Raw genomic sequence first — 12,226 nt, 5'->3', positions numbered from 1 at the left:
ATTTTTAATCTTGCTGATTTCAAATGGCAGGTCTATGCTTGACATTTTGGACACATTTTCAGTATTTATATTCATCATTTAAAAATTCTTCAAGAAAGTTTTGGGTAGATGTATTGTATGATTAATTAATAATGCACATTATATAAAATGTAGTTTGGAAAAATGAAAAGAAAGACGATATTAAAAGCAAGCAAAGCAATTTATTTCAAATAGAAAATTTTGACAAGACTTTGGTTTTATAATATGTATACCTGTATATATGTTTATAAAACGTTACACAGTCACCCCAAATATTTGTTCGCTTGAACATACTTTAAAATGAATGAAAAAAAGTTAATATTTTCATATCCGTGTGGAACAGTACGTCAAGAGTAGAAGAGATGATCTGTAGGCGCATGCGCATATAAAACGTCACTCTGCAGCGAAAAAGAAATGTGTATGTACTTGTTGTGTCAAAATAGATCCCTCTGGCACAGGGTTCATGGTTAAAAGATAGAAGTAGAATCCCTGGAAACAATTAATGAGCACACCAAATGCAACAAGTGCTTTAGTGTGGTGACCAGTCCCACAATGCAACGCTACATCATCGGTCAATTTCAAGATGGTTGCGGTCATGCACAGAGATCTCCTTTAGTACCGCTATATATAACATTACCGATCATAAATGAAAATCGTTATAAAACAACGGCTATTGATTAACTATTGCTAACTCAAATAAATTCATTAAAAGATTATTTGCGGATGCAAAGCTATATTGACGCAAACAATACTTGACCTTGTTTTATTAAAAAAAAATGCTGACTTTATTCAACCATTCAATCATTTAATATGTGAACAAACCATTTTTCACATATTGGTTGCCAACTGGTAGTACAGCTAATGTCCACCCATTTAAACGACACTTTATGGTACAAGGTTGCGCAGTCTTCGTTTGTCCTGCCCCCGTTTGATTCCGGTTGTCCTTAACAAAAACATAAAACTCCCATTTTACAACTGGCAACTTTTTAATCATGTCAGACTTAGAATAAATCTTTAGATAACATTCTTTACGATTTATTATATGAGGATATATTACAGGGTCATTTTCAAAACGCAAGATTATGACTTTTTTCATTAATCACGACCTCCAGTCTTTTTACAAGTATACTACATCAAAATTTGACATTTTCTATCGTAATTGATTAGGCCGGGACAATATAAATAAAAGATCTCTTTATCATGCTATGATAAACACAACTGAGACTGAAAGATCTGGTAAGTACATATTCTGGTAATTCATCAACATTTAGAAATAGTTCTTTGGGTTTATATATTTCAACAGCTGGTTCTCAGCTTGACAATGCATTTGTAACTGCTCGCACAGAAAGCAAGGCAAAAAAGCCTCTATGGGATTCGAAAGCTTCGGTCTTTTTCGTTGTTTTTCTTTAAATCCTATCATATTACCGACCCATCTAGACGGGCCGGAATAGCTATGTACAAAACTGTTGTTTTTTAACTCGACTATTCAAAGAATATGTAAAGCTACTGAACTCGTCCGTGCGTCGGCGTCCGATTGGTTAAGCTTTTGTATGTAATCTGGTATCTCAGTATGCACTTGTGGGAATGGATTCAGTGAAACTTCACACACTTATTTATTAATATAACCTGATTTACATTAGACAGGTCCCGCTTTTTTTTACAAAATCATGCCCCTTTTTCGACTTTTATTCTCATTCAGTTGACAAGACTGTGAACAGTTGAGCGTTGCTGTCCTACGACAGCTCTTGTTGTACAGAGTCTTCCTATGGCCATTATGCAATCCAAGCTAATGTCGACAGCACAGGGTAAAAACGAGATAATACGATGGTAATGTAATGCTATGAATACATGAAAAACTACACATTCAACACATTCAAATAATATTGCATCAATGGTCTTTTTGTTGACCAGAGTCAACCATACTTTACCTGGATACCAGTTTGTATAGGCCGGAGAAATATCTGTGCCCGCAAATTTCCAGTTTCCTTCTATCACCCCGTCTGTTAGACCTATCCACCAGTTCTGGGCTATATAGCAATAACTTCGATAATAAGTCATAGAAAATATCACTTTCCGCAAGACCATATATACAGCGATGATTTTTTATTACAATTTTGTAAGTTTTAAAATCGGGCTTTCGATAGATTATAATTCAAATACATATCAAGTGCAGTTCTTATCAATTTGGTTCACGTTTGAATCAGTGAAAACCTGTCGTTTTCTTGCACGCCGTACTGGCATTTCCGGTGATTTTATCCATGCCGGCAAAACACATCTGGCACCACCTATGCCAGATGACTCTCGTGCTGTTAATAACAACTAACGATTTGGGCATTGATAATTTATACTTTATGAAAAATACGAAAACATCAAATATATTGATAGTTTTTCTCAGTTTTTTTTTATAGTATATTTCTCGTTATTTTACGGTAAAAACATAACGTTACGCTTCAAACGATAAAACTAAACTGAACTTTGTTACTGCGCGGTAATTTCCTGCGCTTTGTTTAAATACGCTACTGTAAGAAAGACTGCTATAAAGAAAGACTTTTTTGTTGCTTTATTCATTCTATAAATTTCTAAAATATGGTATGCAAGAAAAAAAATTCTATCACTGACTGGACATACAGATGGGAATATCCGGCTCTCGGGTAACTGTTTTTGCGGTAACGAGGCTCAACAACCAGTAACAGATTATTATAATATTTCGGCCGATGTTCAAAGTTGAAAATACTTACTGTGGAATCGGCCGACCATTTCAAGAATGAAATTATTTTCCTGTGTGTCATCTATATGTACCAGATGCGCGCCAGATTGTTCGCAAAATGTCTGTGAAAGAAATATTTTACACTTGAATATACATGTACTTGCAAAATTAATATTCAAAATTTATTGTAAACTTTTTCGAAATGTACAGCAAGTGACAGTTTGGGGATGACACGTCTTCCTACTGATTTGGACCTCGGGCAATAGTTTTGACTGTTGACTGGCTAGCCATTCAATATAATATAAGTGTCTGAAAATTTCAACTTCAAGTTTAACTTCAATGAACAGCCGAGCCTGCAACATTTTCGTGCGACCTGTGGTTTTCCACTTTTTTTCTATTTTACGTATAGATATTTTTATAAATAGTCAATGCACCCTCAATAAAGCGTATTATTACATACTCGTTTCTATTCCCCGTTAAGTTACACTGGTACCGGAAACGTCAATATTTTTCCATACACTGACGCCTGAATTTCATATCGGGTGCGTGACGTAATTCAGTGCGTGTTGTTGCACTATTTTTTCTATTTAGTTCAGTATTGTCAATCCTATTCAGGCTATTGAACAAATTTATGATATTTACATTATATTTATACGTGTAGATGCGTATGTAATAAAAAGGTTATTATCTTTGCATCGGGAAATATGCACTCGTTCTTCAGCCGAAGAATATTGCGCTCCTAAAGTCGCGCAATATTTCCGCTGAATAACTCGTGCATATTTCCCGATACAAACCTAATAACCTATAACTATATAAGCTTCGGACAACAATGTACCACGCTCTAATTACTACGAAAGACTATATTGATACAGGATTTCCGAACTTTTCACGACTGTTCCATTTTTATTATTTTATGTATTTAAAGCTAATTTCCTTCTAATTGGTAGGTATTTATAAAATGTTATGGGACATTCTGAAAATACAAGACTTTATGAAACATTTATAATGAGGTTAAATTTAAAGAAACAATTAATTTTCTAATTTTTTAGTTTCAAAATGGCCGAGTTGTCTAACTCTGGATAAAACTTCAAAGCCTTATTTTAAACAATTAGTTGCTAATTCTTTACATATCGTATGTCACAACAAACCTTTTTCTCTCATCTTGAACTTATTTAACTTTTCACTTTTCAGCTATACTTGCAGTATTTTGTAAAAATGACATGTCAAGCAGTGACCTCTAAGTTTGGCAGGCGGGGACTTTCCTAGCAGCTAGGAATTTCTTTTTCTCAATATATTATACATTTTTATGAACTTTTATTAAAGCTTTGAGTTAAACATTAAGAATAACTAACAAGGCTTGAATTTAAATGTTTTAGCATATGTTTTATTCACGCTATTTTTGTAAATTCAAATTTTCTATTAAAAAAATCTGACAACACAATAAAATCCTGTTCTTCCTGCCAGACTTCCAGGACAAATGAAACCATATGATTGGTAAAATCTGACAGTTCTAGAACTTTATTATTAGTACTTTTCATTTGGAACACTTTCAACTTGGTTGACATATAACAAGGCCGTGAGATCTTGTGACTAAAGTCCGGTTAATGTTATAGACTTTGTTTAATCTAAAGTTGTATCTTATTTTTACTGGTGCTCTACTGTAATAAACAACCGAAACTTTTGAATGTCTTTATATTAAAGCCTGCTCTGTTTTCATTGTAACATGACATCAAATATCATTTTCTTTTCAAGTTTTGACTTTAGCTCAGCAAAATTCAGTGTTGAACTATAGGCCGGTCAAAAGCACAAACTGTGGACCAGCAATTTATATAAGGAGTCGCGAACGAGAAGAAGAAGAAGAATATCAGGAGTCAATATAAAATAGAATATTGTTGAAATGTCATACTTTCCGAGGATTTGAATTCTAGTTATTAAAATGACTTTTAATTCGTCGGAAAGTATGATTTATTTATTTTGTTTGGTTTAACGTTGCACTGACACATTTATAAATAGCTCATATGGCGACTGATGGTGCCCATCTGTGTATTATTTCATCATAAGCGGGCACTGGATAGAACCGCCGACCTTCCGTAAGCCGGAAGGATGGCTTCCTCACGTGAAGAATTCAACGCCCCGAGTGAGGCTCAAACCCTCATGTAACGTTTTTTTACACAAGTAACGTGTGTGTCGGCCTTGAAGAATCTATCAATAAATCGACTAATGATCGAACGAACGAACGAACGAACGAACGAACGAAGAATGAATGAATGAATGAATGAATGAATGAATGAATGAATGGATGAATGAATTAATGAATGAATGAATGAATTAATTAATTAATTAATGAACGAGCGAGCGAACCAATCAATCAACTAATTACCCAATCGACCAATCAATCAATTAATTAATGAACGAGAGAGCGAACCAATCAATCAACTAATTACCCAATCGACCAATCAATCAATCAGTCATAAAAATATAAGGAAATAACGACAACCTCTGCATCATTAAATGTCATTTTCTGATTTCCGAAGAGATAGCAAGATCCTTGGAAAGCTGTCCACGCATCTGGACATTTCGTGTCACCAGATACAATTCCTGAAAAAGATATAATTCGTTAATATGGTGACCGTGTTATTAGTGACGTCACACATCTTACGTTGATATTGAAAATATTGAAGGATGTTCCATTTCAACTAAACTGAGTTTATAAATGGATGCGTTTAAAGTGTATATCTTGCTGATTATGTGACTTTTTATTTAACCCTTACCATGCTAAATTTCTATAATGAACTTGTCCAGTTTTCAATTTGGACAGTACCATTAACTGTTAAAAGGGGTGCTTACCAAAAGATACTGACTGAATGGCGAACAGTGCAGATCATGATCAGACTGCACGGTAACATGCTAAGAAAGTTAGGGTAGGTAGGTAATTTTTTTTCATTGTTTTTATTAACTGGGACTTTTCGGAAATTATTTTTGTGTCAAAATGATTACAAATAAGGGGGTTATGCCTTTAGAACATCAGTAAGTTGATTTCTAACATCACTGACCATGTTTAAAGCATAAAGAGTACGGTTTTCCAACTTTTTGTTAAGAAGTTGAAAAAAAAAGGAAAGAAAAGGCCATAAAACATTTAGGGTCGGTCCAAAAATGTGGGGTAGGTCGGGATACCGAAACAAACATTTTTAGGCCTAAAGTGAATTAAATATATTGTCATAACCTTTCTGCAACATTATGATATCGTTGAGAACCACTTTTTTCATGTGAATAAATTGATAAGTTTGCTAATAAACAACATGTCGCTGCTTTTTAAATGCGCAAATGAAACGGGCTAGTATATTTTCCGACTGGGTACCATTGTTATCATATCATAGCTATGGGTAGGGTACACTGTAATTTTCTTTCTAGTCTGGTGTCAGTGACCACAATACCTGAAATAGACGTTGCTCTAACAAAAGCTAACAAAATGAGTCGAGTGCCCGAATTCATCAACGTTTGAAATCTAAGATTTAGACTTAGACTTTCAACCACTAAAAACTCAAATTACCGTAATTTACTTTGTAAGGATTATTGCTGAACCTTTGTACAGATTTTTTATCGTAGTATATGCCATATTCATGCCTAGTTTCATTGAAATTCGTACGAGATTTACATATATATAGCAAAAAAGTAACGGTCAGTTTAAACGGTGAATACGGGCCCACGGGAATAAAAATCTTTCGACGCTATCTCAAGAAAAACAGTTCTGAATTTCGCCTTTATCATGAATAATGTTTCATAAATTGAACAATGTACATTCTTCGTGTAACAAGCTAACTACAGAAAGAACAGAAAACAAACTTACCTTCAAGATCTTCCTTAATGGAAGATATAGCATCCATATGCTCCACCAGTTTTCCCAGAACGTAACATTCGTAATCAAATTTACTGTAACATGATTGGTGAGAAAATACTGCAGACGACAATACACAGATAACGATAGCGACCAGTGCAAACATAGTAAAGAATGTTATTTTCAAATCCTGAGATATTTTTTACAAAAATTAAATGTCTGTTTCTCCCACTATGAATGTTTGGTTTCAAATGCTTAGGAGAACAAGTTTTTTGTTTGTTTTGTTTTTTGTTAAAATGTTTAAACAGTCGTCTTAGATCAAAACCGATTACGGTTATTTTAAAACTACAATGGGATACTTTGTTTCTAGTGTGTGTGGAGATCTCTCCACAATTCATACAATGACAAGCTTGTCAAGATTCTTCTCTTTATCTACACCCTGTTTTGCTTTGTTTTGTTTTGCTTTTTTATTTTTTATTTTTTTCAATTCTCTTCAAAGTTGCCCAATGAAAGAATGTCATGCAGCATTCAGAAAGATTGTGAAAATTTTCTTCTGGTTTATCTTGTACATCTTGTTGCTGTCAATCTTACATACTTGCCTTTGTATATTCATTTACACAGATAATAATCAAACACGCAACTATATGGCTTGATTGTGTGATTGAACATTTTATACAGAATAAAGAAGTTCTCTCTGCTCTTTTTTTACAAATGCAAAACTACTAAAACATGCAAAAAACCCTAAGGTTTTTAATTTTGTTTTCAAATTTAGTCATAAAGTTGCTAACAAAACTGTATAAGGAACTTACATACTTGCCTATGTACTACCCGAGTGACAGTGTGGAATGAAACTTCTGATTTGACAAGAATAAGAAACGTTCAGATGTCATATCAACAAACTGAAGATGATTTAGTTCCATTTTTTGCGCGAAACAAACCACTCCAGTTTTATTCGACGCCGCAAGAAGGCGGTGTCGAGTATATGGGATACACTTTTATTTTGGACCCTGTAAAGATGGTAATGAATAGTTTCGGAATGATAAACTGAACACAGTGAATAGCTTGTAAAAGAACCCACGATATTGCACAATAGATTTTAGTGAATAAACAAAAATAAATGGCAAAAAACATAAAAATTGTATGTAATGCAACTTATTATGTGATATAAAACAATGTTATCTGTCTTTTCTCTCTTTATTTGTAGAGCAGAAAATATTTTTTTTTATTTATAATTTCGTCAAAATGTTGATCCGATTTATTGATAAGGGAGGTTACTTTGTAAGTCAAGTTTTCTATTTCTAACCTTAAGTGGCAGGGGCCAGTTTCGCATTTGGCCCGGGTACGTTTTTTAAATAAAATAGGCATATGTACTTTACAGGCATATATATTCAACTGGTTAATTATGATGTTTATAGAACTAAGGATTCCTGCGTACGAGTGATTATTGTGTAAAATAAATATGTGCATGTATCGATTTTCCTAGCTCCATGTAGACGGCCGGGTCTAAAACTTTACCTGAGGTAACGGAAGTCCGACGAATTGGAAACGGTCCTCCATCCATCCAGCTTCAGCTCAAATTTGCGGAAAAAGTAAACGGTTTTGAGATACTTTTCTTCCCACCATTATTTTCGTCTGGCCACATGCTTTAAAAATATGCATGTGTTTTAGGTCAGTCATTTGCAGATAATACGGTACAGGTCGCGCAAGGAGTGCATTTTGGGCCATTTTTGTCTAAAAATTTAGTGTCCTGAAACCTGCGTTTTACTCGTTTTTATCACAGAAGCAACAGAATCGGCAGACTGAAAATGTCACATAATGAAGTGCTATGTCTGTGCGAGACATTCGCTCAACAATTGCCTTGAATTTTTCGAAATTGGATTTTTTTATGATTTTTTTCGCACTGGTATCAGCGCAGAGTTGTGGAGTTTTCAAATTTACTGTCCCTTGCCCCCTTAGCATGACCTACTTACCTATCTAATTTTCTATAAATAGAACACACCGCAGATATACCATACTGCAACGCGTGAAGTCTATTGCGGACAAGGGAGCGTTCATGTATAGGTACAGTGATGTAATTTCAGAATGTGCACATTTTTACAGATTCCTTTTGCAGTTGTATATTTATATAATTGTTATGGTTACCTTAACTTTGAAGCATAGAATTTCCCATTTGTGACCACATGTACAACTGGTCAGAATATTTCTAAATATTTTATAAACTCATCTTGATTCTAACCTTTGACTTTTTTTTTTTTGCTTATGTGTCAAATACTTATTGTTTACAGATATTCACTGTCAACTAAGGTGTGCAATAAAGGGCCATCATTTGGCTGAATTTGTCAGTGACAGTTTAATACTTCTTTAAAATATGATTAGATCAAAATATCAAATGCCATGGGACCATAACTAATCAAAGCATCAGTGACTTTCAAATAGATTTCCCTGTTGAATTTATATTTTCATTAATTTTATATGACTAGTCAGTTGCTCTGGTTGTATTATATCTTGTTATTTTTTTTTTTTACTTTTATAGATAGGTTGTTTTTGTATCTGTTCATTCCTGTCTAACTTAAAAAAAAGATTTTCATTAAAACATTTTCTATACTTTGGCAGTGGGTTATTATGCTTGCTAAATTTCTTGTAATATTAGATTTGAATCTACACACTGACATATTCCTAGTAACCTTACGGTTCAACGAGGACTTCAAGTTTACCTTTCGCCCCCCCCCCCCCCCCCCCCCCCCCCCCCCAAAAAAAAAGAAAAGAATTCTATGATATTCCAAAAGTATATAAGAAAGATTCATGACATTTGCTTTGTGAATAGGGGCAATTTAGAGATTATTCATGTTATATCATTCTTTTCTTGGACAAAATTTTTGGTTGTTTTGTCAACGGAAACTGTATAAACTGCATTCTGAAATCTATAATGTAGGTGACTAAGGTCCATGAAACTTTATCAGTGAATAGAAAACACTCATTACATTATATGATAATAAAGATAATGGTTTCTGTGAACCACAACTTTGAAATAATTATCTTTCATCATTTCCTCATTTCCCAACAAACTGCATTTCTGTTAAACTTCATATACATGCTCCTGCATATAAGAACTTTTCACAGGTGCTGACCTTAGTTGGTGAAATATTTACTCTAATTTTGTATGTAAAGGGACCCCCTTCTCGCAATGTCAGTGTCATTGCAGGTAGAGGATTTGTATTGCATGGTAATGCTTTTCTAACATGCTTATTCTTCAAACTTTTAACAGTTTATAACATATATTGTATTATGTGCTAATGTTGATAATGTTGATAATTTGTAACCAGCCAGAATAACCAAAATAATAATTAGGTGATTTCTCATATTGCAATAAATGTACTTCAGACACAACACTTGGCGGCGTCTTTGATGCTTGCATCAATGAATTTCCATGTATATATACTTTGAGAACGTTAATGAAAGTGGGGCATGACCTCCAATGCCTCTGGAGAATCATTAATTACGTGCGATTCCAGTTACCACTAGCAAAAGATGTAATCAAATGAAATACTGTTGAGAGGTATCAAAACCTTTCCTTTTTCGGTAATCACTTTTTCCACATGAATAATAATTGATGGCTGATCTTTATTAAACCTGCTTTAATTAATGTAACAGTTTATGTATGGATATCTTCATAATTGGTAGTAATATACTGCTACTTTATAAATTAATTAACAAGTGGTAAATGCATGGACATGGAGACCTAGTAAGATTGTGTCTGCCTATGGAAATTACTTTACTCTGCTGCCAGTGAATCCCTCTGTGATAAACATCGGTGTAAATATGTTGGAGAAGACTTACTACCAAAAATGAAATTTTAGATCTGACAGACATGTTTGATTTACTGAATGAGAAAATAAACCTGGACCACTCCTTTGTAGCCGCCGACGTGAGTTCTTTAACACATTGAATATTGAAAACTATGGCCTCTCCAGGCCAGGCCAGGCCAAAGATTAGAACATGCCTATTTATCTGACCCGTTGGACTGACTTCCGGAAAGGCTTTACTGCACGATAAAGTAACAAAGCACAGTCATATGCTGAATAGTAGTTTTAATAATAACACGTACAATTGATGTTAAGCTGTAAACACTCGCTAATTTCGATTTTAATGTCACTTTCATTTATTTTTCTCAGATCACAATACATAATATATATAACAAAATGTATTACAATTAGTAATTACAAAATGTATAACAACTAGTGAGTCAGCAAAAAAGCATAGAAACAAACTGTAATTGCTACATACGATGTTTTAATATTGAAAGAGAACATTTAGTAGAAACTTCCCTATCAAAGATACATTTTGTATTCTGGCATACTGACTTTCACAATATGTATTACCCTCATCCTGTTACTTTGGTTAACATTTAGTCTTATATGATATTGATTTTAAGAAAATGTCTTCTTCTTACAGTGGCATTCAAACAGATAACGAAACTCGTTTCTAATATAGATGTAACATAGATTGCATAATTTTTAAATTATAATCAACTGCAATATAGCTTACATCTATTAGAGAAGTTGTTGAAAAGTCTTTTATAAAAACATATTGCCACTAAATCAACGTTGATTATTGTCCAGTTTCTGAAGATACATTAAAGGCGATCAATTACGTTTGAGAATATTTTTGCATATTTTTTTTTTTTTCATAAATTCTGTTATGTATGGTGGCTGAATAAGGACATTTCGTGATGTCGCGTTGCCGTGTGCGCGGTATATGCAGCACATTTCGTTTTGTCGTCCTACAACGCGCTTATGCGCCATAGCGAAATTTTGAAAGTTTTGTGGGTTGTTTTTGCGCCCGCCAGTGCGACAAAACGAAACATAGAACGTGACAGAACAAAATATTTATATTTCCATTATGTTGTTTGTTACTTTCGTGTTGTCGCGTTGGTGCGAGTGCCAAATGACACACACAATTTTCAGTATTTTGTTATGGCGCGTTGGCGCACGCGCCAGAACGATACGACTGAATATGCTACAAAAGCCACGCGCGTGCACCAGTGCGACAAAACGAAATGTCCTAAATCAGCCAACATAGTTAAGAGTTAAAATAATCAAACATTCTGTTTCGTAATACACAGTTAATTGCATATCAGAATTGTACGTTCTAATGTCTATTGTTACATTATGTTATTATTTTCCTTTATTGAAAATCAAATAGATGAATCAAATGTTGAACATGGATAAACTATTTGCATCTAAGAAGTTTTCAATTTGTTTTTAGTATTTTTGTAATGAAGTAAAATGTGTACATGCCCTTGAAAGATCTGACCGCTATTGATTATTGGCGGGAAGAATATTCTTCGGAATGCTTTGTAAATCAACATTATATTTCATTTGATTTCAGTAAATTTTTATGCTTTTATGTTACATTTGATATTGATAAAGTTACAATTACAGATACTTTAATAACTGTTTCTGACCTCAAAATCAACTTTCTTTCAATTTATCTAGGATAAGACAAAAGGGAGATAATTGTACACTTACATGTATGTTTTATCTTGGCTTGGGAAACCAGGTTAGGAAAAATACACTTCCATCACTTAAAAAGTTCATGGGATTTGAAGAAATGTACAATTTCACGAAAAAAAGTTTCGAACTAAACCTGATATGTCCAAAATCAGA

General features: G+C 33.7%; 1 protein-coding gene across 1 annotated transcript; it reads right to left on the bottom strand.

The window, feature by feature from the left end:
• Nucleotides 1-802: 802 nt before the first annotated feature.
• Nucleotides 803-6,827, bottom strand: LOC128551751 (perlucin-like protein). Its single transcript, XM_053532666.1, has 5 exons — nucleotides 6,573-6,827; nucleotides 5,223-5,323; nucleotides 2,757-2,847; nucleotides 1,947-2,045; nucleotides 803-961 (listed from the first exon to the last, which is right to left on the bottom strand). The coding sequence occupies exons 1-5, from the start codon at nucleotides 6,724-6,726 to the stop codon at nucleotides 816-818; spliced, it is 591 nt and encodes a 196-aa protein (XP_053388641.1). The 5' UTR covers nucleotides 6,727-6,827; the 3' UTR covers nucleotides 803-815.
• Nucleotides 6,828-12,226: the final 5,399 nt, after the last annotated feature.

This window comes from Mercenaria mercenaria, unplaced genomic scaffold (genome assembly GCF_021730395.1).
Source record: "Mercenaria mercenaria strain notata unplaced genomic scaffold, MADL_Memer_1 contig_1632, whole genome shotgun sequence".
NCBI lineage: Eukaryota > Metazoa > Mollusca > Bivalvia > Venerida > Veneridae > Mercenaria > Mercenaria mercenaria.
Note: the sequence above shows the minus strand (reverse complement) of the source record. Positions and strands in the feature narration are given on the sequence as shown.